The 27,812-nt window shown below is 40.4% G+C and overlaps 2 protein-coding genes across 8 annotated transcripts in view; one reads left to right on the top strand and one right to left on the bottom strand.

Annotated features, from left to right (window-relative positions):
* MED12L (mediator complex subunit 12L) overlaps nucleotides 1–27,812 on the bottom strand; it is a 167,352-nt gene that overhangs the window by 43,140 nt on the left and 96,400 nt on the right. For 2 of the 4 annotated variants that reach the window (XM_083503743.1, XM_083503745.1), the window contains 8 exons: nucleotides 18,224–18,371; nucleotides 17,622–17,773; nucleotides 15,627–15,770; nucleotides 13,052–13,215; nucleotides 11,174–11,305; nucleotides 4,922–5,149; nucleotides 3,960–4,101; nucleotides 1,512–1,632 (listed from right to left, as the gene is read on the bottom strand). In XM_083503743.1, the coding sequence (XP_083359869.1) occupies nucleotides 1,512–1,632; nucleotides 3,960–4,101; nucleotides 4,922–5,149; nucleotides 11,174–11,305; nucleotides 13,052–13,215; nucleotides 15,627–15,770; nucleotides 17,622–17,773; nucleotides 18,224–18,371 (1,231 nt within the window). The remainder of the gene's footprint in view (nucleotides 1–1,511; nucleotides 1,633–3,959; nucleotides 4,102–4,921; nucleotides 5,150–11,173; nucleotides 11,306–13,051; nucleotides 13,216–15,626; nucleotides 15,771–17,621; nucleotides 17,774–18,223; nucleotides 18,372–27,812) is intronic. The other 2 variants (XM_083503744.1, XM_083503746.1) reach the window with 1 other exon arrangement.
* On the top strand, nucleotides 3,213–26,049 carry P2RY12 (purinergic receptor P2Y12). 4 transcript variants are annotated; one of them, XM_083504486.1, is made up of 4 exons: nucleotides 8,707–8,766; nucleotides 12,160–12,259; nucleotides 20,250–20,748; nucleotides 24,754–26,049. In XM_083504486.1, the coding sequence occupies exons 3-4, from the start codon at nucleotides 20,623–20,625 to the stop codon at nucleotides 25,771–25,773; spliced, it is 1,146 nt and encodes a 381-aa protein (XP_083360612.1). In that variant the 5' UTR covers nucleotides 8,707–8,766; nucleotides 12,160–12,259; nucleotides 20,250–20,622; the 3' UTR covers nucleotides 25,774–26,049. The 4 variants fall into 4 exon arrangements, with proteins under 4 accessions (XP_083360614.1, XP_083360611.1, XP_083360612.1 ...); XM_083504488.1 differs by lacking the exons at nucleotides 8,707–8,766; nucleotides 12,160–12,259 and adding an exon at nucleotides 3,213–3,228; XM_083504485.1 differs by lacking the exon at nucleotides 12,160–12,259 and having other exon boundaries at nucleotides 8,706–8,766.

Below are 27,812 nucleotides of genomic sequence, written 5' to 3'. Positions count from 1 at the left end.
AGCACTGTGACCTGTTCCTGTGAGAAAGGAGGTCTCTGGCGGTGCTACCCAGCTCGCCTAGCCCAGTCGGGGTTGAGGTACATGAGTCCAGTTGGTACACTGGCTCTAGGGCGATGCTGACACCTTGTACCTGCCTGGTAGCAAACTGGCAAAAATTGCTTGATTACTGAAGTAAGGACGACATTGACCCCATTCCCATGGACTTTGGAACAAACATTTGAGGTCCCAAAGCCCCTCACTCTCAGGCCCACCCAAATGAACTTTGGCTCTTCCCCAAACTGAACCCTAGGCTATTTGTAAGGTATGCATCACCAAACAAATACCCAACATGTGGCCCCTTTAAGAGAAACTGTTAGAAACCTGGACAGCTGAGTCAGAGGTGTGCCCTGCCTGGAGGAGTCAGTTGCTGCTTTGTGTGGCTCCCAGGCCTCATAAGAATAAAGCTGAATTTGCCTTCAACTCAGCTTGCGGTGTGTTCACAGAAGCAGCAAAAGACAACAGAAGTGCTACCCATTGTTCCCCAAAACTGAGGCTTGGAGTCATAATGTGGATTTATAGTGCAAGCAAGCAATGAAGAAACAAAGTGCTTTAAAAACAAAATAGCACCAAGCTATAGAGACAGAACAGGAAGCGGCTTACTGGCGTAGTTCCATTGCTCCCCATTTCCGTTTCAACCACCCCAGATGTTTCTGTCCTTCCACCCTCACCACAACCAGGAAGTTGTGGGGCTTTTGGGTGGCTGTCTGCTTGGTTTTTAATATCTTAAACTACCACTACTCCAGTACTGAACATAAGAAGAACCCACTGGATCAAGTCAATGGCCATTCAGTCCAGCATTCTGTTCTCACAGTGTCTATACAAAATCATACTACTGGTGAGCTCTTCGACTGAAGAGTGAGTAAAACAACTTTTGCTCAGAAGAGACTCCTGGCCTCCAGATTTGCTTTTCGGTTACGTTATCATCCACTTTGCCTAATCTACCAGGGCAAAGCAGCACCTTTTGATATCCAGGGAAAGGTGGTGGTTGTTGGTTTCACACTTGGCTTTTGACGCCTTGAGTGCAATCCTAGGCATGTCTACTCAGAAGTAAGTCCAGCAAAGTTGAAGAGGACTTGCTCCCCAGTAAATGTGTGTAGCTTGCTGTCTAAGAAAGAAGGGAAGATAGAAAGAAGGAAGGAGTGTGGGGTGGGGAAAAGATGAAGACTGCAGAAATAGAGAAGAATGGATAATCTAAGATGTGAAATAAGATTAGCATGTACAGAGTCTTTCAGTCCTACATAATTCAGTCCAGCCATGTAGTTCTGCAGTTGAGTCCCAGCTATGTAAATCCATGACCACTACACTTAATCAGCCAAACACATTTATAGCACCCTGCTTATCTATGCTTTAAAAAAAGAAAGAAAAATCCCTAGATTCCAGAAAATGGTTTTATATGATTTACCATCCATACACGGAACCATTTTTGCCTTCCAGTTCGAAGAGCAAAGTGTGGTTTTCAAGATGTCACTCACCTGCTGTAAGTAAAGAAGGAAGTGCAACGTGCTGAACAACATCCTCTAGGAAGAAACATTGCCGGGCTATGAGGATTGCAACAAAGGTAGCCAATGAATCATGGAACGACAGGTCACTCACCTTAAAGGGCAAAAAAGGATAAAAATGTTGCTAATTAAGCAGTTCTAATTAATCAGTTTGTGTCTTCTATACTGAAAGGAGAAATCCACTCCCACAATCATATGACTCAGCTGGCAGCAAATGAGAAGGTGACCTCCCACAAGCTCAAGAAAGATGGAGGAATTACCTGATATCTGGACCCTTTATACAGATCTGTTTGCTTGAATGTCTGAGCACCAGGTTATTCTGGAATCTCGATCATCAGACATCCCATCCCCTTTCCTTCATTTGTATGTACAAAACATGTTGCCTTGATTTATTATGATTGTAGTTTGTACTGTTTGGCTGTATTTGTTTTCGTTTCTTTTTTGGAAAATAAAACAAAAAAGACTATGCATAAAAGACAGTGTGTGTGTCTGTGGCAAAGGCTGGGGACTGGTTCAGACACAACAAGAAACCATGATTTAGAATTACGTGAGTGAGCCCTAGGAGTGTGGATATCTTCCTCTCACATAGAACACAGAAAGTTGCCTTATACTGAGTCAGGCCGTCGCTCTATTTTATCAGCTGTGTCTAATGCAATTCCTGACAGGTGCTCTCCAGGGTTTCAGACAAAGATTTTTACCAACCCTACCTGGAAATGGCACATATTGCCTTTTCTTTTCTTTCAGTGAGTTTCAGCAATTTCCATACTTCCCCTTTCATACCAAACCATCATTTATAGTTAGTTGTTCATGTGCATGATTTTACCTTTGCATGTTCTGTGTATTATATGTGCTTCATTGCACGGGCTTTATTATGCTATTTTTATTACCTTCACTTGTCTGTTAAAATCTGTTTGCTGTTTCTTTCCTCAATTTTTTAAAAAATTAATTTAATTTTATTTATTTTTTGGCTATAACCTGAACTTGGTTGACCAATAAACTTTGGATTGGATATAGTTACTTCTGTCCAAGCAAACATGCCCTCCAAATCAGAATTGCAAGCCATAGTTTGTTGGCTGTAACAGATGGAATTCCAGATGGCATTAAGTTATTCAAGGGAAACTAATTTACTATACATGTAAAGCACATGGCTCACCCCAAAGGATTCAGGGAACAGCAGTTTCCCCTTTACCAAGCTACAATTCCAAGCACCCTTAACAAACTACAGTTCCCAGGATTCTTTGGGGGGGGTTGTCATGTGCTTTAAAACTTTACGCATATGGTGTGTACACATCCTGAGTTGTTTCTTCTGTGCTATTTTGTACTTTCTCCACTGTATGAACCCAGCTAGTCAGATAAGCAAGGCTGATGACATCGCTAGATAGTGAAATCAGATTAGGCAGCATGGTGCTGGCCCTGAGAACAAATGAAAGAGTATTGTCCTTACCTAAGAAAAGGGAGGAAGGAAACAACATGTCCCAACAGTTAAGGCAACCACAGCACAGCATAGTGAGACAAAGAAAGTCCATGCAGTTGTCACTGCAGTGAGAAATGTTCCTTGCATTGCTGCACTGAAACAGCTTCATTGCCGCATGTTGTAGCAAGACAGGGAACCATGGCCTACTGCCCCAGTTATCTTCGTAAAGGAGGAGGAGGACATCTGAGGAAGTCTCTCTCCAATAGAAGGTTGCAGGTAAGGGTGTTTTGGGGGTGGGGGGTGGAAGGTGGGGGGTAGGGTGGGGAACAGGCTAACCATCCCTGAACTAATTCTTAAACCATAGTTCTTAAACTAATCAGTGATGCAGTGAGAAATTGCATTAAAAGCAGACACAAGGGTATGCATGTAGAAGCCCATTATACCAGAAGAAGTCCATTGTTTATTTAAAGCTTCACTTTAGCATTGGCTGTCAGGACTGCGTATGTTAGTGATGGGGCGAAACCATGGGGCCAAATATTATTTCTGAGCCTCCTTGGGGGTTACATTATGAGAGCAGAAAATATCTTATGTAGGTGGGTGTTAGTCACATAGAGGACAAAAGTGACTGTCATCCCCTTTATTTCAAATAGTAAAATTCCACTGGTCTGCATAATCTGAGGCCTAGTTGCAGGCAGGTTGCAGGAAGCCAGCATACATTCTATTAGATCCATTCATGAATCTCTAATGAACATTAGTGAAAATGTCACAAAGGTGGAAATACAATGAGTTGTTCATAACTAAGTTATAAACTAAGTTTATAACTCTTCAAAATATTTCCCCCCTTTATTTCTTGGAATTATTTCTACTTTGCTTCCAATATAAAATTACCAAAACATCTGCTATACAAAATAAGAAAAGCAAGGCTTGGTTATGTGATAATTCCAGATGGCCAGCCATAGCAAAGATATAGGTACTTATCTACTGATAGAAGCATTTTCTGCACTTACATCCACACTGCACAGAAGGTCATTAAACCCCCAGACATGGTTTGATGAACAGCAAAGGGCTTTCAAGACCCCTAGCCATTCCGAGCTTAGCACTGTGCAGCAAGCGGTTAACTCTGCACACAAATTGGCAATGTCGTTGATTCTAGAAGAAAACAGAAAAGATAAATTAATGCTAACTGACTGACAACAAGATAGATAGCTAGATAGCTAGATAGCTAGATAGCTAGATGAGAGATATTTCAGTAGTCATAGAATCGTAGAATTGTAGAGTTGGAAGGGATCCTGAGGATTATCTAGTCCAACCCCCCTGCAAGGCAGGAATATGCAACTGTTGTATACAGGGATCGGACCTGCAACCTTGGTGTTACATGAGCACACTTTAACCTACTGAGCTATTGAGACCACCAGTATGCTCCTTAACAAGGGACGCGGGTGGCGCTGTGGTCTAAACCACAGAGCCTAGGACTTGCTGATCAGAAGGTCAGCGGTTCGAATCCCCGCAACGGGGTGAGCTCCAGTTGCTCGGTCCCTGCTCCTGCCAACCTAGCAGTTCAAAAGCATGTCCAAATGCAAGTAGATAAATAGGTACCGCTCCAGCGGGAAGGGAAACCGCATTTCCGTGCGCTGCTCTGGTTTGCCAGAAGCGGCTTAGTCATGCTGGCCACATGACCCGGAAGCTGTACGCCGGCTCCCTCAGCCAGTAAAGTGAGATGAGCGCCACAACCCCAGAGTTGGCCACGCCTGGACCTAATGGTCAGGGGTCCCTTTACCTTTACCTTTATGCTCCTTAACCCAAACTAGTCTGCAACTAGTGAGTCAAGACAACCCATAACATGAGCGAGCAGAGCTCAAGGTTTTTTCCCTTTTCACTAACATTTTTAAGAGAAGGGAGGGAGAGAGAGAGGGAGGGAGGGGAATTTAATGTTCAAAGAGGCAGCTTGGTCTCTGCAATGTCACCTTACCTGCCTGTATCTTGGTGGCCCATGCATACATTCATCAGTGCATTACACACAAAACTATAGCGACTAGGTGGATTGTCATTCAAGATCTTGCCCAACATTGAATAATTGAGGCTGTGGATTGAGGGATTCTCAATAAAATCCAACATGAACTCTGGATCCCATAACAAGTTGGAGTTTGAGGGCTGAACATTGCTATAGATGGTTTGCTTCACTTTTGAGCAGGCACTACTAAAATAAAGGAAAAGGGAAGAGTTGGGGAGTAAAGTACAAACACTTTGCAGAATTCAGGTGTCTTTGGCCTATCAAATGTTTATTGAAATACAGTGGTGCCCCGCAAGACGAATGCCTCGCAAGACGAAAAACCCGCTAGACGAAAGGGTTTTCCATTTTTCGATGCGCTTCACAAGACGAATTTCCCTATGGGCTTGCTTTGCAAGACGAAAACGTCTTGCGAGTCTTGCGATTTTTTTCGCTTTCCCCCTTTTTCTAAGCCGCTAAGCCGCTAATAGCCTTTTAGCCGCTAAGCCTTTAATAGCCGCTAAACCGCTAAACCGCTAATAGCGCTAATCCGCTAAGCCGCTAATAGGGTTGCTTCGCAAGACGAAAAAACCGCTAGACAGAGACTCACGGAACGGATTATTTTTGTCTTGCGAGGCACCACTGTATGAGTTAAATAGCTACCCAATATTTTGTGTATTTCTCAGGTTACTAAGCACACTGGCTTTCAAATTTTAAGCACCTGAATGGGCTTGTCAAAGAAGTCAGATATATACCTACATTGGAAGAAAAATTGATTAGCAAAATTCTGAAGTCAGCAGTGCAACTGCAAAATCTGGGCACCGCAAAATCTTTCGGCTTGGATTAGATGCTCGATATGCTTGGTAGTTCATCACTCACACAACTTCATAGTTCTCAAGCTGGATCTCAGTTTTAATCAGTGCAATAAATCATACAATTATGTCTAAATTAACCACAAAACTCATCTAAAACACTTTTGTATTAGTAGTAACAGGAAAAACAACAGCAGTGCTTACCCTTTTAGCTTTATATTTAATCAAATGTTTTATGTACTGCCTGTTGAGCAGGCATTCCAAGACAGTGTACAGTAATATAAAATATAATGCCAAAAATATACAAATTAAAATTAAAACTTAATCAAACCATCAGTGAAAAATACTTAAAATTCTACAGTGGCTAGTATTAATAGCCAACAAGGCCATGCTGAACAAGGAAGTTTTTAACATGCTGACACTGTAACAAAGTTGGTCCTCTCAGGTGAGACCATTCTAGAGTGTTGGTGCCACCACAGAAAAGGCCTTCTTCCTGGTTGTTGTCAGATGTACACAGTAGCACAACTAGGAGAGAATCTGATAATGTTTTCAGTATGCAAGAAGATCTGGATGTGAGGATGTTCTGCCAGAATAATATATATATAAAAAAAACAAGATGGAGGATGTACCTCAAGGAAGGACCCCTAGACAGGAAGCTACTCTTCTACTGAGTGTGAAGGGCTGGAAGTCTACAGCCCTATTCTATGTGCAATGTCACTTCACATAATGTACAAAAGAAAGGTTTTGGCCAAGATTTCAGATTTTTTTAAAATTAAAAAAACAGTGCCCAGAAACTCATTTACAGACTTCCTTCAAGCCCTCTGGGGGATGGGCATGGGGGGAATAAGAAGAGAATGAAGCAAGGTTTCAAATTAATCTTCAGCCTCTGGACCTCCCAGTCTTGAAAAATCCTGATCACTACCACCTGCCCCTGCAATAATTAACAGCTGACAAATCTACAAACATACTCTGTCCAGTGTTTATTCAAAAGGTTGGTTGCAACTGGGTAGTTCAGGGTGTATTCAGCTTGGAAGGACACCAACCTCATGCTCATAATAAACACATATCAAGGCTCTTTTCCTTCTTTAAGTTATATGAAATGTTTTGTGAAATGAAGCAGGCAGATTAAGAATTACTGAGATTCCAAAAATGCCAGTGCTATGATACTGGATTTTGAACTAAAGCAGCATTCCAATACTACAGAAACATCCAGTTCCAAAACTGATAACAGGAGAAAACAGTACTGGTGGTACATTTGCAAAAAGAATCCCAACCCCCACAATGTACCAATACTGCATAACAGCTCCAAAAGATGTGGGGGAAAGTAATACTAGGGCTGAATCTAGACACATCAAAGAAGTGTATCAGTTTAAAGCGTTGTAAATTTAAACAGGGAAAACAGGTGGGGGGAAATGGGATTCCACATCACCATCCGGTGGCACAAAGGTATATTGCACATACACGCATATAAATCGCTTTTTCTTTACCCGTCTAGCTGAGTCCTTAACAATATCATATTTGTTGATAGGATCTAGGCAGGCTTCCTCAAACTCAGCCCTCCAGATGTTTTTGGCCTACAAGTCCCATGATCCCTAGCTAGCAGGACCAGTGGTCAGGGATGATGGGAATTGTAGTCTCAAAACATCTGGAGGGCCGAGTTTGAGGAAGCCTGATCTAGGGAGTTCTGGCATTACTGGTTTGGAGTAGTAATGAAACTACAGTAATGAAACTGCTCTATCCAAGTGATTTGACTAACCACAGCAGCAGCAACTGGGTGACCACTAATATTCACAGACCAAACAACAATGCTCCCAGGTACATGATGCCCTTGTTGCTTTCTTCCATTGTCCAGAGACTCAGACTGTTAGTCACACTTTGGACACATCGAAAGAAGTATGAAATCATGGTTAACTTGTCCCATCTATTTCAACAGGACCTAGGTGCAATTAACTTGAGTTTTGCTCCAACCAATATATGCCAATTCCACAGAGATTAGTCTCTCAGAGCAGCTTATATGCAGTTTCCTCTAAAATATCATTACTGATACACCATTGGTTCAAGCGAGACCTGAAATCACGATGTGCTTTTAGTGCGCTGAATGGACAGAATCAGGGCCAAAGAGGCACAGTGAGGCAGTGTGCGGGGGCTTCACCTGGCTGTCTCCAAACGTCAGAGGGGGGGCAGAGTGAGGAGGCACAGGGGGTCCTGCCTGATGTGGCAAAATATCCTGGGTCAAGCCCTGGACAGAAGCCATATGTGCCACAGGTGCCAGCCCATGGCCAGAACAGCGTGGAAGCAAGTTGTTCCATGGATGGAAGAGATAAGATAAAGTAACAAGCAGTAGAAGCCATAGTGATGCAAATTATAAGGAAAGAGGAAGATGAGATAGAGCCAAGTCTGAAAGCAATGTTTTCTCTACATTGTGGGGCACAGAAGAGAGTGGGTAGATGAAGGCAGGAATTGGTGTCTGTCTAAATCAGGAATGGAACCTATTTGTCATTGATTAAAATTTGATTGTCCCACACTTTGATGTAAAAACTTTAACAACAACACTTTTTAAAAATCAGGAATAGAGAACTCCGTGACCTTCCAGATACTGGACTCCAAATTCCATCAGCCAAGTCTTATTCTTTCTTAAATAGGGATAGCAAATTTGTTAGCTTCTGCCTTGCCAAACAGCCCTCATGCTTTCTCAGTCACAGATTTTATGAAACACTTCGAATGCTCCTTAAAGACAACTTGTTTATACTGGAAAATTTAGAGCGTTGCAACAGTACTTTTTTTAAAAAAAAGCAAGCCACTAAACGCTGCTGGATCACAATGGGCTTTTTTCATGACAAGTTCTGGAATATTTTGAAGATACAATTCATACAGAAAATGAGACAGTTTATTCTTTAAAAGGGGAAGTTTAGTTAAAATTGCAACGCTTAAATAGGAAGTCACAGGCTTTTTACATGCGAACTGCATGGGACATTTTGTACAGGGGAAAGGCTAAAAGCCTGAAGTAAGATATAGGTAAGACTCAAACTTCAAATAAATTTCAAATGTTAAGATATTCAATGTTTTACTCTGTGTGGAAAGCCATGGGCTTATTAGAAAGCTATATTAATATAGCAGGGAGAATGACATTGGACACTTCTGCTTACAAATCTACTGCAATTGCTCATCAGAGATAATACGGGAGTTTTCTAATGATTTGACTGGAAACTTAAAGGCACAGCTCCTCAAAGCAGCAAAGCCAAAATTCATACAATTAAGTCAAGTGAATTAACTCTTACGTGAGTTAAAATACAGTAAGATTAAATGTCTTCAGTATAAAAGCACTAGGTTTTTTGCTGTTTGAAGTGTAAAGATGGATTAAGCCTTCTATTTCAAGTAGTGGATTGCAATAGGCAATAGATATAGGATAACAAAAAATAAAGCACTTCTCAAATTATTCTGTGCCTTTGCTTTACTAAATAAATTCTTCTATTTATGGAATATCACCATTTGGAGACCAGGACTTCTACCTATTTAAGTATGGGCACACTTTCTGAAGACACCAACTCTGTAGATTAAATAGGCATAAAACACAGAAATCATTCAAGAGAATAAAAATTTGAGACTGAAATTCATTATAGTAATATAAAAATTTAAAAGTGTACCAATCCTGGTTTCTAGGAAGAGGTTGGGGCATTTTACAATCCTGGGTTCTGGGGGAAATCTGTCTAAATTATTAAATTATAATTTTCTAAGATTGTAGTAATTTAATAACACTGCATTATACAGTGTTTTGGTCTGGTTTGGATGCATACATCTTGGCTTATTAAGACAAGATAGGGATGAGCCTTGTGCCCAAACACTCAAATCAACTTCAAACTATGGTTTAAGGTGTGATTTTGTTCTAATCCCCGTAATCATAGTTCCCCTGCTTGGATGAAATGGGAAACACTGGTTAATCAATCCTGGAAGTCTTCAATTTTAGTGCACCTGAAAGAGAAGGGGGGGTGCATCTCCCTCCTTCATGTGCACCAGCCAAATGAGGGAAGGTGGGCAGCTACCATGGAGAGGGTCTTTTCAGTGATGGTGCCCCTGTTACAAAGCATGCTCCACTGAGATGCTCCCCTGACAACTACATTGTGGCCTTTAGGGCCACCAGATGAAGACCTTTTTCATTTCCCCAAGGATCTTGTGTTCTAAAAATATGTTCCAGTGTTTTTTAAATGGGGAGTCTACCATTTCTCTTGTTGCCACCCTCCAATTTCTATTGGGGGTGGTAAGTGGAGAAAAAGCCTCAGATTTTCTCAGGACTGGGTGGGCTTGTATGAGTCCATGGGGCAGTGAGCAAGATACAGTGGTACCTTGGTTCTCAAACTTAATCTGTTCAGGAAGTCCATTCCAAAACCAAAGAGTTCCAAAACCAAGGCACGCTTTCCCATAGAAGAGAGAGAAGAGTTTGGATTTGATATCCCACTTTATCACTACCCTAAGGAGTCTCAAAGCGGCTAACATTCTCCTTTCCCTTCCTCCCCCACAACAAACTGTCTGTGAGGTGAGTGGGGCTGAGAGACTTCAGAGAAGTGTGACTGGCCCAAGGTCACCCAGCAGCTGCATGTGGAGGAGCGGAGACGCGAACCCGGTTCACCAGATTACAAGACTACCGCTCCTAACCACTACACCACACTGGCTATTAGAAAGTAATGCAAAATGGATTAATCCATTCCAGACTTTTAAAAACAACCCCTAAAACAGCAATTTAACATGAATTTTACTAACTAACAAGACCATTGATCCATAAAATGAAAGCAATAAACAATGTACTGCAGTCACACAATCAATCAATCAGTAGCTGAACTGGGTTCCACACAGTCACAAAAGCAAAACAAAAAGAGCTGCAAAAAAAAGCAAAAAAAAAAAAAGCAAAAACAGACAGACCTCAGAGTAACACTCAAAATGGAAGTGGCACTCAAAACAGAAGTGTAGCACCCAAAACATTCAGCTTCCGAAAAAAGTTCGCAAACCGGAACACTTACTTCCAGGTTTACAGGGCTTGGGTTCCAAGTTGTTTGAGTACCAAGGCGTTTGAGAACCAAGGTACCACTGTACTGCATTCAAACAAACACATTAATTTACATCAATAGGGAAATGAATGGGTGGCTTGGGGACAAAAGTTCTCCCCAGACTGTAACACACAAACATGTCTTACAAGTAAGCCCCACCAAAAATAACTGCTTAGATGAAACCAGGGGTAGAAACAAGTTTTCGAGTTTTCAAACTAGAACCTGCTTTGTAGGAACAGAAATAAAAACAGGCGAAGGCAGAGAATATATACAAGGCAGATAATGAATACAAGGAGCAATTAATATATCAATGTATGTTAATGTATGAATACACACCAACTTTTTAGATCAAATTTTGAAAAGAAGAGCTTGTGGCTACCAACCTGAAAAGGTCTCCAAATTTGCTTCTGAGATGGCTACAGGACATGTAGAGATCATAGAGATAGGCTAAAATACATCTTTCTGGGGAAGAGCATTCTGATGGATTAACAACGTGTTTGACAACACCACATAATCTGTAAAAAGAGAAGAAAATCATGCAGGGCTGATGACAGAGAGTGGTATAGTCCCTTCATATATTTCAGAGCTGAGAAGTTTAACACTGTGTGTTTCTAAATCACCATTCTGAGGTACCAAGCTAAAGGAGGATGCTGTTTACATCTCATCCTATATAAAGAGCTTACTTTCCCTTTTATCTAACCATCACTTTTTTCCCAATGCACTTGGGAGTCCTTCAGATTATTTAGTAAAGAGAAAAAATGCACCATGGACTTTCCTACCTACTGGCGTGGGGCTTTAATTAATTTGATCCTCTTTAGAGCCTAATAATTGTGGTACTTAAGTGGAAGGTGATGAGCATGCCTAACACACAATTCTCATCAACCTCACAGAAAACAACAATTCTCAAGATTCCTTCAGAGGAATCTATTAGTATTAAACGAGCTCCAAAAATAAGTAGAAGATGTGTAGTTTTAAGGAAAATAAACTGAAGCACCATTATCTAAATGCCAGTAATCAAAAATTTCCTAATGGCATGAATTCATCCAACAAATCCCAGTATAAGTCCCTTTACTAATTACATTTGAATTCCTGAAAGAGTTCAGAGCATTCACAGAAAGGAGTTCAGAGCAGGCACACGGCCAGCTCCTCAGGGAAGGTGAGGCTACATGCACACTAACCGATCTGAACCACAAAAATGTAAATTTTCTCAATCCAGAATCATCCCTGCTTATCCTCAACATGCTGTGTTCAACCTAGATTGATTCTAGATCCTGTCAACATAAGGCTAGGTGGGGTTACTTGATACATGCTTGGAAACTTTCCCCTTGATTAGGTTATCTACTCCTTTTCCTCCCTGCACATGCCTCAGGTGAATGAAGAAGGAAGCGGCAACAGCATATACACATTAGTCCGGTGGCCCACCCATTGCTGGGACTGCCAAATCTGTTTTCACCTGAACACACTGCAGGGTAATGTATAACCAATCTGAAACGCGCTTGTATTTATTAATTTTTTTGAATGAAATTAGATTTGCAGGAACAACCTCGATCAAGGTTGTGTTTGGACTATGTAGAATACAGTGGTACCTCGGGTTAAGAACTTAATTCGCTCTGGAGGTCTGTTCTTAACCTGAAACTGTTCTTAACCTGAAGCACCACTCTAGCTAATGGGGCCTCCTGCTGCCGCCGCACCACCAGAGTGCGATTTCTGTTCTCATCCTGAAGCAAAGTTCTTAACCTGAGGTACTATTTCTGGGTTAGCAGAGTCTGTAACCTGAAGCGTATGTAACCTGAAGCGTATGTAACCCAAGGTACCACTGTACTTCTACTCACATGTTCACTGGGTGGAAGGGGTCCACACCACTAGACTGAAGCTGGTCATCTGTGTTTATGGTTAATAGTTTCTGCTGGCTCTGCTTATATTTCATTTTGTTTCGTATGTAACCCGAGGTATAATAATAATAATATTTTTTTATTTATACCCTGCTGAAAAAGCAATTTCCCCAGTCTTCACTGATTCTATAACAAAATGTCATGTATATGCAGCCTGAGAGAGAAAGGTGCATCAGGTATATTCCCATTCTTTACTATAATGGCAACAGCAATGTACATTTGCATTCCTGGCTATACAAAAGTTTTGTGTTTACCACAGACTTTTCAAGCAATACTAAACACTGTTTGCAAACCGAGAATGCACTACTTCTAGCATGCAAGAAAGCTATTAACATTGTGAAGTCTTAGAAAAATATTACCACTACAAACCCTTCAAAAACCTGAGCAGTTTGGTCTGGATTCAGAATGAGGCAAGCATGGTAATGTCTCAGGACAGCAACGATGCAAACACACAATCCTGTTGTGTAACTTCCTGCCAAGCTGGAGGACTTCAAAAGAAGCTCAGCTTCCACCACACTCAGCTCATTCAGCAGCTGAAATTAAATATATACATATATATGTCTTGGTTACATAAGCCTCCCAGGCCCCAAAAAATAAACATAAAAGGAAAAAAGTATTAAAAGCAGATATAAGGATGCAATGCCTCCTTCCTGCTGTAAAGGAGTAGAGACATGGAAAGGAGATAGAAAAAGCACAACACTGTTTTTCATCATGATAAAAATCATTATGTCTAGACCTGGGTTCAGGTTCCTAAACATAGGAAATGAAATGTAAGCAGCCTTCAAATAAGTTACTGTAGAAGTGCAGGAGATTTTGTTTTGTTGCCCTGGGAAAACCCTTGGCTTCTTCCATCTCCATGGAAGAAAAGCATAGCATCTGAAGCAGTTCTTTAAAAATATAAATGAAAGCTGTTTGATATAGCAGCTTCTTCACAAAGGGTTTTAGTGTGAAGTACCTTAAAGTGGTGGTACAACTTAGCTCAAGCACTGTAAGAACTGGTTTGGCTCTGCAATTGCTACTCAAGTCATGGGCAGAGCAATCCAAATCGCTGGTCCACCACGATGGACAGGGTTGGATAAGGCAGAAGTGTCCCAGCTTTTGACACTGGAGGAGCTCTCCCATCAACAAGGAGGCCCTTCCAGTGAAAAGTCCCACAGCAGACCCACCCAAATTGTGGATGAGAAGAAGCTACCACTGGTGGCATTTGGGGAATGGGGATGGGCAAGCACAGGATCATGTGCTAGATCATGTGCCAACCATGCCACTATGCTGTGACAGCAACAAGACTTCCACTTGCCCAGGAAAACCTGTTCTTTACTGCCGAATCGGAGCAAACCTTGGGTTTTCCATGGATTTGATGTTTGCTCTGATTTAGCACGTAAGAGTGGATTTTCCTAGGCAAAGCGGTGAAGCAAACAGAAAACCACTTGGACCCAAGCCTAGAAAGCATGGGACAAGCGGAAAGCTTTCTGTGCACAGGGCTTTGCAATTGTGGACGAGCCCTGAGTGCTGAAACAGTGAATGAGTGTTCTTGCCTGACACACCTCCACCCTGGCCAGCACAAGCAGAGGGGCTATTGAAGCAGCAATGGCTACACTGCTCCGTCAAACCACACAATTGCCAGCCAGGGATGCAGACTGACCCCTCTGTGGCTTACTTGGTATCAGGTATGTGCACTTGACATTTCCGAACATATTTGACTCTCGTACTTTTTGCATAAAGGGGGAAACTGATATCATGTTATGTTAGGTGCAGGGCTGGATTTAGGTTTGATGAGGCCCTAAACTACTGAAGGTAATGGGACCCCTTTATATGTCCAGCTGTCCTTTGTCAACAACAAATTGTCACTGTTTTTTTGTGTTGAATATATGCTATATGGTAATTTGTGGACCTAACAAGTACCTAAAGCCATTTGCACATAACAAAATATGTATTTTATCAAAGTAATTGATGTAGAAATGAGCAAACCAGTGATATTTTAGGGAGCAGGCTAGCAGGCGGGGTCCATTACTTACATCATAGGAGCCTACACAAAACAAAACACTGTTGCTGTATGTAGGTTTTATTTTATTTGTTTTTTATCTTATATTTTGGAAATGTACATGCGGGATGTACATCCCCTAAGCTACAGCTTGTTTAGCTTATACATTAATCCGGCACTGGTTAGGTGCATTCACACTGGCTGTTTGCAGGTGAATTAGTGCTGGAACTACTGGGTTTATTGCTGTAGTGTTCAGTGCTTTTTTTCTGGGGGTACTCAAGAGTATGCTGTATGGGCAACTTTTTTTTTCTAGAAGAAAAGCACTGGTAGTGTTTGAACCTGACCAAGAGAAGTTTGGTATGAACTTTTCTTCTCTGCCTCGGGCAGCCTTAGTTCATTCCTAATATTTCAGTGTGGACCGTACAGAATGATACTCTAAGTAGTCTGTTGCTGAAGTTTTTGCAAACCAAATTACTATGCTTTGAGCATGTTTACTTTGACCTAAGTTCAATGGACTTTCCTTCCCAGTAAGAGTGTTTAACATCACAGCCTTAGTTTAAGGTTACCAGATGCCCCCATTTCCCAGGGACAGTCCCTAGATTTACAAATCAGTCCCCTAACAAAATCCATTGAAGTTGAAAAGTATCCCTGGATTCATTGATTTACAAATCAATCCCCTAACAAAATTTACAAATCAGTCCCCTAACAAGATCCATTGAAGTTGAAAAGTGTCCCCGGATTCATTGAAAAAAAATCTGGTAACCTTACCTTTGTTACATACTGCAAAGCACTTACTATTATTGGTGCCAATTGTGGGGGTGGGGGGAACCGATTAGGCTTTTTTTGCGCTAAAATTCTAAAGAACATTACTGTATTTTTTATTGTTTTATTTGTGAACGAACTTCGAAGCTGCTCTTAAAGCTGGGATGGAAATAATTTAAATGAAGAAATAAGTCCCATTACCTGAACAGCAAAGTCAATAAGCCCATTGATATTTAAAGCAGGCTCCATTAGATCAAAGATAAGCTGTATGTGGTGAGCCAATGGAAGATGATATGATGTCCCTGAAGCAAAACTAGTAATCTGTTCCAGAACATTGTTGGAGATCTGTTTAAAAAAATAAATAAAAATGGAACTGCCAGTAAATTAAAGCACTGCACCAGCTGACGTACCATCATGCCTACAATCACATTCATTTGATTTGTTGTTTTGGAACATTTTCCTAAAGCCACAAACAACAAGCGCAACAACAAGTCTTCTGTACCCTGTCCTCCCCTATGAGTCCCCAAAATCTACTCCAGAGGATCTCACCACCTTTTGGAGGGTAGAAGGAACAGGAATGGGAGAGGAAACTCCATTGCATGCACCAGTGAAGCTACAGCCACTGGATACGGACCTGAAATTTTACATACATTTGCCATCCATACACCTGCCAACTGAGAGTAGCAGCTCATGCATCTAGTTCACGAAAACCTATGCCATAACCAAATCCAAGGTGTCAGAAGACCCTTTGCTGTTTTTGCCAAAACAGTCTAATGGGGCTACCTGGGGATGTAGTGAAGAGGGAATGCAGATGAATGCTGCTCCAGGACTTTTTTTTCCCCCACAGCAGGAGCAATAATCTGCCAGAGCATCGGGGTAATTGATGGATCCAGCTTGTTCTGACTAGTGAATGCAGTGTTAATGAAGATTGCAAATTTGTGACAGATTAGCACAGAGGAAGTAAGAGAACGAGGAAATCAACCCAGAAGAGGCTGGATACTTCTTTCCTTTTCATTAATAGGGTTCCTACTTCATGCTATCTGCTTAAATGGGAACACTTCTTTGCATGACTGTTTGTATTTCTAATTAAAATCTAAAGGTCACTTTTGAGCTGGCTAAGGATAGTGCTAATGGTCTTCCTCATGAAATCCTAGAATTGTTCCAGTCTTTCTTGCCTCAAAGTGCACATAAGGAAGTTATTAATGTGCAATGCTTCCCAAAGAAAACCACTGCTCCAAGAAAGACTAACACAGTTGATCCTGAAATAAAAGATTGCCTGCCTAGATTTCTGATTTATACACTGATTGCCAAAACATAGTGGAAGAACTACTGATAAAAGCTTGCAAATATGCAAGCTCTTTACCAATTCATTTGACATGCAGGCAAGAACCTCCAGCTTTTACTGACTGCCTGCGAGAGCCTTTGGAATTTTGAAATCTGGTTCTGGCTGTTTTTTCACGTGACCAACATATGTATCAACACATTCTTAAAAACATAGCAGCTGTGGAATCTGACTTAAAGAGACATGTGGTGGAGGCCATTAGCCACAGTTTACATAGTGATTATATGAATTGTCATTAAAAGGCTCTATAAGGCATTCCTGGGGCAAAATAAACCATATGTGATTGCAGACTGAATTCTCTACAGATTTAGCGAGATACTAGTCAGGCTGCTCTGTAAGCCTGGAACTTCTTCTCCCTTCTTCCTCCCTCCCACCCACCCTTCCAAAGCCAGACTGAAGAATCTCTTTGCAACACATTCCTTTAGGAATGCATTTTCTGTAAGCACACAAAGGGCCGATTCATACTATGTGTATACCAAGCTTCCCGTACCTCCATTAATTCTTGTCCATTTGATGTTCCCCTCCAAATCACCACCCACCTTCCTCTCCCTCAATCCAATTTTTCTCATACTATGGACACTCCAACAACTATGAGAAAATCTAGACTGAGGGACAGCAAAATGTGGGAAAGTGATGAGTTGGAGGAGAACCTTATATGGACAATGGATAATTAATGCAGGTACAGGAAACTTACCATCCACATTAAACAACAATATGGATGAGCCCCAAATCTCTACTCTTCCATCTTCCTCCTCCCCCCCCCCCACTTTTCTCCAGTTCATGCACACTTTATATTACGACTGAAACTTCAACACAGAAATGGAAAAGATTGCAATTTCTACAGTGGAAAATACCTGACATGTCACTTGATGCTGATCGAAGTATGAAAGCTGTTGCAGTTTTGTAAACACAGTCTCTAATGTCGGAAAGGTTTCCTGTTTGTTCTTTCTGACTTTCTGCCCTTCTTCTCCAGCTAAAACATTTTTTGCACAGTTTACGGCAAAGTCTAATCCAACAAAGATTTATTTGAGAATAAAAAACATAAATTTTCATTGCATGCAACATTGGCAGGGGAAAACTGCAAACACATTCTATATTTAGAACGTCATTGTTTTCTTTAGAAGACTGAACTAAACTAAATATTTTTTTTTAAAAAAGCAAACAAATTAATTTGGTTCTAAAGCTTGAGCATGAGAGTGCAAGTTCTTATCAAGAAGGCTATTAACACCGATACATACTTAAATTGTTTAATGTGTCATGAAAGACAGCCATAAATATAGTTTAATTGGTTTATGTGTCATGCTACATGAAAAACAACAGAAAATATTTGGCTGCCTTGAACAGGATAATTCAGACATGATGATTCTGCAGAGTTCATAAGGGTGCTTCTTATAACTCCCTCTATCCTGGTTTTAAAAGGACAATGAAAGCTCAGCAATGGGCATTCGGGTATTACCGCTTGTTTCTGTAGTGCTTTTCTTATTTAGGATTTTCAAGATATCTTTGGTAATCTTCTTTAACTGATGCCTTGCCTCTTCACGTTCCTTGCCAACACCATAAAGAAGAATCATGCGCTGGTTACATTCATGACTTGAAGATTCATCCTTTTAATCAAAGAGAAAATACAATAAATCAAGAACAAGCTGGATAGGAAACAGAAAACAGTGATATCTTAGCAAGGAATTGTGAGAATAATGTAGTAGGACGAGGTAACGTTGGATGAAAAGCTATTGAAAAAACAAATCGGAGCTTTACTTAAAATGTTGAAAAGTGTATCTCAGAGACTTACATAAAGAGAAAACAAATCTTAACCTAGTGTAAATATTGTTTATTTGTTTATTACATTTATATCCTGCCTGTCCTCCAAGCAGCTGAAGGTAGCAAATGGGTTGACCTCCTCCCCATTTAATCCTCTCAGCAAACCTGTGATATAGGTTAGAATGAGACAGTGGTCTCCCAGTGAGTCCAAGGTCAGCCAGTGAGGCTCATAGCTGAGTAGGGATTTGAATCCTGGTCTAACGACCACACCACTGCTGCACACAAACTTGTATATAAAAAAGAGGTGCATATACAAACAGAATGCACACATTGTTTTCACATTTCATTACTTTAACTGAATTCTATTCCTTTCATAAGTCACTTCTCTTTTTATCTATTCAATACATGAAATTAACCACAGGGGAGGAGGTCATTTTGAACGGGGGTTCCGTTCCTGAGCCCCTTGCACATCGGCAGAGCACGCATAAGCCCACGCTGCGCCATTTTCAGGCCACTTCTGGTTCAGCAGTGATGAGCATGTGCGTGGTCACATGTCAATCAGGCACCTATTTGTAGCAGGAGGATTGCCAAGAAAGCCCAACTTGGTTACATCTCATTTCCAAAAGAGGACATTCTCAAAAATGAGTGGATTATTTGCAGGGAAGCTAAAAGATAAAAGGCCACTGTGGGGAAAAGAAGCTGGAAATAGATGGGCCAGCAGGCTCATCTTATGGTCTTATGTTCCTGGACAGGTTACTGGTCTTCGTGAGACTGCAGCTACTGCAGAATGCCACTGCCTGATCTCCAATCACAACTCCAGATTTCTTGCGAACTTCTGGACCTAGTACATAAAGCTCTAAACAACATGGAACCCAAGTACACCCCAGACATTGCCTTCTCCAGCTACTGCCCCGCCTATCTATTAAATTCTGCTGAGAATGGCCTACTTATTATTCTGACTATAACTTCTGTTGGGTAGGCAATGACACAAGACAGGGCATTCTCGGTGGTGGCCCCTCGCCACAACTGTGGAACTCTCTCTCAAAGGACATTTGGTTTTCCCCCACCTCCATGTTAGCCTCATTTAAGCATTAACTATAAACAAAAACAAAAACCACACAGCCAGCCCCTTGGAACGTGATTTACTTTCTTGATTTTACTGCAATTTTGTATATTTATTTATTTATTTTATTTATTTGTATATGTCTCCAACACTCTAACCACTCTATGCCATACTGGTTTATGATGTTATGATGCTCTTAACATTTTCTTTCTAAATTGAATTATTAGCCACCCTGTGCCCCTACTGGGAGGAAATGCAGGATACAAGTATGAGGAATAATGGTAGCCCTGGCTCTGAAGAGGTGTCCGGTTTTCTCCATTTCCAGACTTCTGTTCTGTTGTAAATTTCTCTTGAGGATTTTAAAGTGTTAAGGAGGTTAGTTTCTGCATAGTGCAGATCAATAGTAATCTTGTTCAGTTTGTACAAGGACGGATGAGTTCTACAGAAATACCATCTCTTTAAATTGCCCTAGCAACTGTTGCCTAGGCAAACAATACTCATTTTAAAAAAGCATGGCACTGCATCTATTCTGAAAGGGATGTAATCTTATCTTCCACGAATCAGAAGGACATTTATTATGTTAATGTGGTTAAGTTGCACAACCTAGTTCCTGCCAAAAAGCTTTTAAATTACATTATGGTGTGTGCTTTTTGTTTTGCAGAACTGTTACTTAGCTGATTTACATTGGAGGGCGAATGCCAGAATCTACTAAAGCTGATCTCAGAACTGTTCTAGGTGAGCACCACAGACTTCAGTGTGTCTACCTTGGAATAATGGGATTGTACTTTGCAACATATATATTTTTTTTTCTTAACTAAAAAATAAATAAATATTTCCTTTCGGGAGAAAGAAACTGAAGCTGTCATTTGGAATTTGAAACTGCCTCTATTCCAGCTGCTTAAAATCAGAGAGCATCCTAAGGACTTAAGCCCAGTACTTCCTCTTTGCCTGTTCTGATTCACTCGCTTGGGCTGCTTCTGCATGGGACGGATTATTTTTTTTGCTGATGAAGTCTACTAAGTGAATATTGCCTCATGAGAATCAGTCACACACCTAGACAAAAAGAGAAGACAACTGAGAACAGCACACTTTCACTTCCAGCAAATGCAACCATCCAAAACAAGAAAGCCCAAGTCCTCTTTTTTCTGCAGCTGATCAAGGTAACTTTATAATTTCTACTGTAATTTTTATTTGCCCCTGCATTCTGTACATCAGCCAGTTACTTGTTTTCCTGCTATGTTTCATGCAAACTTTATTGTGCTATATATATATTTTTAAGTCCTGCAGTGTCTAAAAAGGCACGAAAGCTACAATGCTTGTGTGCCATGTTTTGGTGTAAAATGCTAGGCAACTATCAGTCATAGAATTTACAGAGGGCCAAGTATGCAACTATCATTTATAGAGGTCAAATATATTTAATTTGACTATCACCTGCACTTATAGCGGAAAGCGAACATGAAACATTCCTGTTTCAAACAGTAATCTATTAAGGCTATATAGATAATGCAGAAAAGGGGGGAAAACACAAACATAAGCTATATTTTACATAGTTGTAGACATTCTAGTTCGAAAGCACACCAAAGTGCAAATAGAAAAATAGCAACCGCTCCAGCGGGAAGGTAAATGGCGTTTCCATGCGCTGCTCTGGTTCGCTAGAAGCGGCTTAGTCATGTTGGCCACATAACCCGGAAGCTGTACGCCGGCTCCCTCGGCCAGTAAAGCGAGATGAGCACCGCAACCCCAGAGTCGTCCATGACTGGGCCTAATGGTCAGGGGTCCCTTTACCTAGACATTCTAAAAGCATGCATACTGCCACTTCTCTGCTCGCCTGTTCTTGAAAAATTCCACATAATATTAAATTAGCTTGGGCACTTCTATAGTTTCTAATGTTTTCTGCTTGAAAATGTGTGCTGAGCAGAAAGCTACTGTAAGATGAGGAGTGAAGCTGCATGGAGCTAATCTCCTCATAAGTATTTTGACATCTCCAGGTAAGTATTGTTTTTTATTCACCCACTCCTGGCTGCACAAGCTGGTTGCTGCAAATCAGGTCTGCCCTTCTGCAGAAATATATGTTTTTTCTATGCTCTCCCTATACAGTTCAGAAGCAAATGCTTCCCCCGATGGGAACCATCCTCTGAATACACATAAAAGTACAAATCAGAAAGCCTAGGAATAAACTCTTCTATGAGTACAGTAGACATTTATGAGTGGCCAAAAAAGAGAGCGAGAGGAAATGCATCACCAACAGAGAGGGCAAAAGGTGAAACAGATCCACACAAAATTTGCATGTGCTGATTCATATTCATTAGATGAAAACTTAGAAAGAATTCATATAACAGAAATACAACGGAGCTCATCACAGTGGAGAAGACTGCAACCAGAGTGCTTTCACAATCCAGGTGGTAACAGTGGCTGGGCAACTTCAAGGCCCCTTCTCTTCCTTGTTCGTCACCTTGACTCGACACCTTGTTCGCCTTCAAGTAGAGGACACCCTCTGATAGATACATGCTGTATCTCCTTAATGCTTAAGGCTCCTCGGGGAAAAAAACCCTATTCATTGATTTAACATTCATTCTTATTTTCTTGTAATTCTTAGATTGTACTTTTATTATTTGTTGTGAGGCGGTTGTAAGCCTACGAGCATTCATCTTGCATTTTTCCTGAGTTTGCTTACATGTCGTCTTATTAATCGTTCATCATTCCTACACTTTTCAAGGCACTTCCCAGTCAGTTTCCAAACAAGAAGTCAGGGTGTGTGTGGTTTTTTAAAAAATGGATCTGCTATGCTAGGACAATAGTGCTTTAACTGAGTGAACCTAAATTTACAGTATGATCTGGACCCCAGGCCCCACCCCACAAAATGCTGACAGTCTGGAGGCACCCTTAGTCGTTCAAAAATGTGTCCAGTGGATGCACATGGAAGACTCAGTTGAGTGGAGCACTCCCAACTCCATGAGCCATGAATCATATCTAATAGTTTATTTTTTGCTCCTATTTTGGTTCGAGTCGAGGCAACAAACCATGCCATAATCCCTGGCTTAGCATTATGTCCAAACTAGAGGTTGAGGTTTGTTTCACTGCAAACAAAATACACAATGACTGTACTCTTTGGAGGCATTATGCTTCTGAATTCCAGTTCCTGGAAACTGCAAGGGGAGAAAGTGTTACTGAGCTCAGAACATGCTTAGAGGCTTTCCATAGGCATCTGCTGACCCCATAAGAACAGGATGCTGAGCTAAATGGGTCATTTGCTTAAACCAGCAGTCTCTTCTACTGTTTTTATGTGAATTCAAGGTTTGTTCTCAGTTTACTAATTGGAACTTGGAATAAAAATAGCATTATGTCTGAACCAGAGACAGTGGCTTATATTACTCCAAACTACATTTCTTTGTCTTGGCATTTTATTTTAGGTTAAAAACAAAGAGGAATGTCAGAAAATTCATGTTCTATACCAATTATGCAAATCATTTTTTCAAATTAAAAAGTCAATAGGAATATTAGTGTAAAATAATATAAACACTAAGACATTCTGAAACCATTAATGTATTTCTGCCATAATTTCAGGAGTCTAATATAAGGTTTCATCTTCCTTATCCAAGTAACATGGTTCACTGGCAGCACAATGTACACATGCCTGCTCAGAAGTCGGTGACACCAAGTTCTATAGGAGTTACTCCCACAGACCTATGTATAGAATTGACAAGGCTTTTAAAATTGTTTGTGACTTAAAATCTGAGCTTTTAAGTCTGATGTGTGACTGGTTTTACCTCTTTGACTGCAGGTTAACAAATTTTATGCTACCATTTGTTTACAAATTACAGTGGTACCTCGGGTTACATACGCTTCAGGTTACAGACTCCGCTAACCCAGAAATAATACCTCAGGCTAAGAACTTTGCTTCAGAATGAGAACAGAAATCATGCGGTGCTGGCGCAGCAGCAGCAGGAGGTCCCATTAGATAAAGTGGTGCTTCAGGTTAAGAACAGTTTCAGGTTAAGAACAGACCTCCAGAACGAATTAAGTTCTTAACCCGAGGTACCACTGTATTGTATTTAAATGTTTTATTATTTTATTTCTAATGAATCACCCAAAGGACATATGTTGTGTGGCCTAGTAAACAAATATTGCTCTCCTCCAATCCATTCAGTAGAAAGTCCAATAATATAAAGCCAAGGAGGGGAATTCAAGACTAAACCTTCATTTGGAAATAAATACACCAATGTGTGAACCAGATCTGTCATTCCAGTAAGAGATACATGTGTTCTTATTTAGCATCAACCACAAGGTGGCCCCAGCAGTATACAGAAAAGCTGGCCAGTGACAACACAGTACTCTTGGAAATATACCATATTTTTCTGTGTATAAGACCGCGTTTTCCCCCTTAAAAATAATGTCAAAAATTAGGGGGTGTCTTATACATGGGGGCGTCTTATAGACAGAAAAATGTGATTACTTTCAACGAAGACTTACACAAGAAAAAGTGAAAGTCGGAGGGGAAAGGTCTAGCTTAACATCACCTTGTGTGGCTTACATCACCACATGATTTTCATCCATTTTGCTTCTGACTCCTTGAGGATTTGCACCAGTTTTAGCCCAGTTCCTAAGACACATCAGGAACTAATGGCAAAGTCTTCACCTCATCCTGGACCGAGTTCCTACTTAAAGTCTACACTTCCACAATTGAATGTGGGGAAGTCATCACCTTATTATAAAGGAACTTAACATTAGCACATCTTGTATCGTTTAGATGCACGTGAGAAGGTACACAGTCTCCCATGGCTCAAAATAGTGTGCTATTTGGAGTGCGGGACCTATCAGCAAGCAGGGACTTAGCCTGCTTTGCTACAGTGGAAAGCTGGCATGCACGTAGGCTAGTGAATCTTCCTGAAAGAATAGACTCCACCTTGATGCTTGGGTTGCTGAGACCAGTTTTGGAAACGTGAAAACAAGTAATGTGAAAAAGCTAGTAGGTATCTGCCATGTTTATACATAACAGATATGAAGTTTCTCTGTTATGTTTACTTAAGCATGCAGGTTGTCGGTGCTCTCTACCTCATAACAGGGCTTTTTTATGCTTAAAAGGTTGTCCACATTTATTAAGTTCCACTGAAGAAAATAACATTTGCTGAAATAATGTGACTTATCTGCTCCTTTTGCTTTGGTAGGAAGAATATAAAGCCCAAATGAAACCAGAGTACAGCTCTCCTGGAAACTTCAGCAACTGCAGCACCACCAACAGGATGAATCAAGTTCTTTTTCCCTTGTTGTACACTTTTATCTTCCTTGTGGGCATCATTATGAACGGACTGGCCATGGGAGTCTTTTTCCAAATATCCAGCAAGTCAAATTTTATCATCTTTCTCAAGAACACAGTCATTTCTGACATCCTTATGATCCTAACATTTCCGTTCAAAATTCTCAGCGATGCAAACCTGGTGTCCTGGGAATTAAGAGGGTTTGTTTGCAAGGTGACGCAGGTAATATTTTACTTTACCATGTACATCAGCATTATTTTCTTGGGCCTTATAACCATTGATCGCTATTTGAAAACTGCCAGGCCCTTCAAATCATCAAGCACCAGGAATTTATCAGGAGCTAAGATTCTCTCAGCAGTTATCTGGATATTTATGTTCTCTCTGTCGCTTCCAAACATGATTCTGACAGACAAGGAGCCAACACGCGAGAACGTGAAGAAATGCGCTGACCTGAAGTCTGACTTTGGGCTACTGTGGCATGAAATTGTTAACTATGTCTGCCAGTTTATCTTCTGGGTTAATTTAGTCATCATTGTCGTATGCTACACACTGATAACGAAAGAACTCTACAAATCCTATCAAAGGACAAGACGCACCGGGCAAGCAAACAAAAAGACTGTAAATATCAAAGTTTTCATCATAATTGGTGTGTTTTTCATTTGCTTTGTGCCATTCCATTTTGCCAGAATTCCTTATACTTTAAGCCAAACAAGAGATGTTTTTCGGTGCTCCACCCAGAACACACTGTATTACATAAAAGAGAGCACCTTATGGCTGACTTCCCTGAATGCATGCCTGGATCCATTCATATATTTTGCCCTCTGTAAATCCTTCAGAAAGTCTCTCCTAAATGTACTGTGGAAATGTGCAACCAAAACAAGAGGAGATCAAAGTACAGAAACTACTGACGATGAAACGACACCAATGTAGACCAACAATAATTTCATATAATACAGCCAAGGCTGTTTAGCACCCTCTTCAATACACACATTAGCTTTAGAAGTGAATCTGTGTTTGTGCTTATACTGAAAACATGAATCACGTGTAGTCTGTGATACTAACAACAAGCTGCTGAATGAGAACATCTCCTGCCTTTTCCTGTTTAATATAGCTACGGGACACTGGAAAAACAACAACTGGATGAGTTGGAAGAAGTGTTTCTAATACTAAAAGTGCACAAAATAAATTGATATTCATAAAAACACAGTTGCATGCTCTCCGAAGTCTGGTAATGTCATTAGTAGTTGCACATTCAATGGGCTGCTTCATATCCAGTGCCCAAGGTTTTATGGGGATTCAGCAGCCTGCAATGGCAAAGTGGGAAGGGCAATTGTTGATTGCACCCAAAGTCACTAAAATTACATAAATATGTCTTTTTCTTTTTCTTTTTTCTTTTCCTTCTCCTGCAATGAGGCTTCATTTTAATATTTTAATGTTCCATTATTTTAATGTTGTATTTTATTTTTGTTTTTAAGTTGTAATCACTCATCTTGTTTTTATTATTGCTTGTAAGCCGCTCTGAGCCCGGCCTTGGCTGGGGAGGGCAGGGTATAAATAAAAAATTATTATTATTATTATTATTAAAATTAAAGGGCCTTTTAGCTTAACACACATTTGGGCTTTTTAGAGTAGATCCACTGAAATTAATGGACCTAAGTTAGTCGTGCCCATTAATTTCAATGGGTCTACTCTTGAGTAGCATTGGATACAACCCTATATATCTTTCTGTCTCCCAGGTTGGTTGGTTGGTTTGTTTGTTTGTTTGTTTGTTTTTTAAAAAAACCTAAGCATTGTACTTTGGTTCTAGGATGTAGCTGTCACAATGATTTAACAATGGTGAATGTACAGAAATTGTTTCTTTTTTTCTGAATCACATCAGAGCCATCATTCTCTTGTTGCATGCTTGCACATTAACAAACAGCTTGTTGTAAACCAACTAGGACTTGCAAATGTGTCAAAAGTTCACTTTAAAATGAGTAATGCTTGAGCTTTATCAGACAGAGGCATTTAGGGAATAAAAGTTATTCTGTCAGGACCGCAGCTTGTTTCTGTTATAAAGAAGTTCGCTGCTTCTTGCAAGACTCACACAAAAGTAAATGCAAGGTCTGTGGAGGAATGAAGACCTGCCTACCCATGGAATGCATTGACAAATGTATTTTCTTTAGGCTAAACTAGTAACTAAGGTTGTGTAGTGGCCCTACCCACTTATTTCACTTTTGGTCCCACCTACTGCTGGCATGCCCAGAAAGTTAACCAAGAAGGAATGCATCCCTTCAGCTGAAAAAATGTTCCACTGTGATCTTAGCCTAGCTGCTAAGCATGCCTAGAAAGAACTGTCATTTCTCAACCACAAGGCAGTTTTAGGCTGATGTTAGGGCACTAACTATAACCTCACCTTATTAAAATAAGAAAGCTGCACTGAAGATCCCGAAAATAGGAAGCAACACTTTTTTTGTAGGAAATGACACAATTTCAAAATGTCCTGGTTAATATTATTACCTAATAACATACTACTGTGAAAAAACTTCTCCGACAGTGCTGATGATTTTCACACAGAACTTTCCTTTATTTTCACAGTGCAAAATTAAATATCCAGTTGTTGTTGTTTAATTAAATTTGTATACTACCCTTCATCCAAAGATCGCAGAGCAGTTCACAATATAAAAATTTAAAATGAATATAATATATGGCTGAGAAACGAAAACACTTAACTGAAATCAAAATGAGAAATACAAAAGTGTGTGTGTTTGCACTAGAGAAACCTGGCAAGAATTCTCCAAAAGTGTATAGAAAGATCCAGTGAATAGCAACAATTATTAAAATTTGTAATCTACCCACAAAGTAAGAGGCTAAAGATCATGAGACTACCTTTTAAATATATATATATTCTGACTCTATACTGCATTGGATGGCTTAAAAAAAAAAAAAGTCTCAATTTTTCTTCCGGTGAAAGGTTTTGCAATGACAGT

Source organism: Podarcis liolepis (genome assembly GCF_965112155.1).
Source record: "Podarcis liolepis genome assembly, chromosome: 5".
NCBI lineage: Eukaryota > Metazoa > Chordata > Lepidosauria > Squamata > Lacertidae > Podarcis > Podarcis liolepis.
The sequence above is the reverse complement of the archived record's forward strand: the minus strand, read 5'-3'. Positions and strand labels throughout refer to the sequence as shown.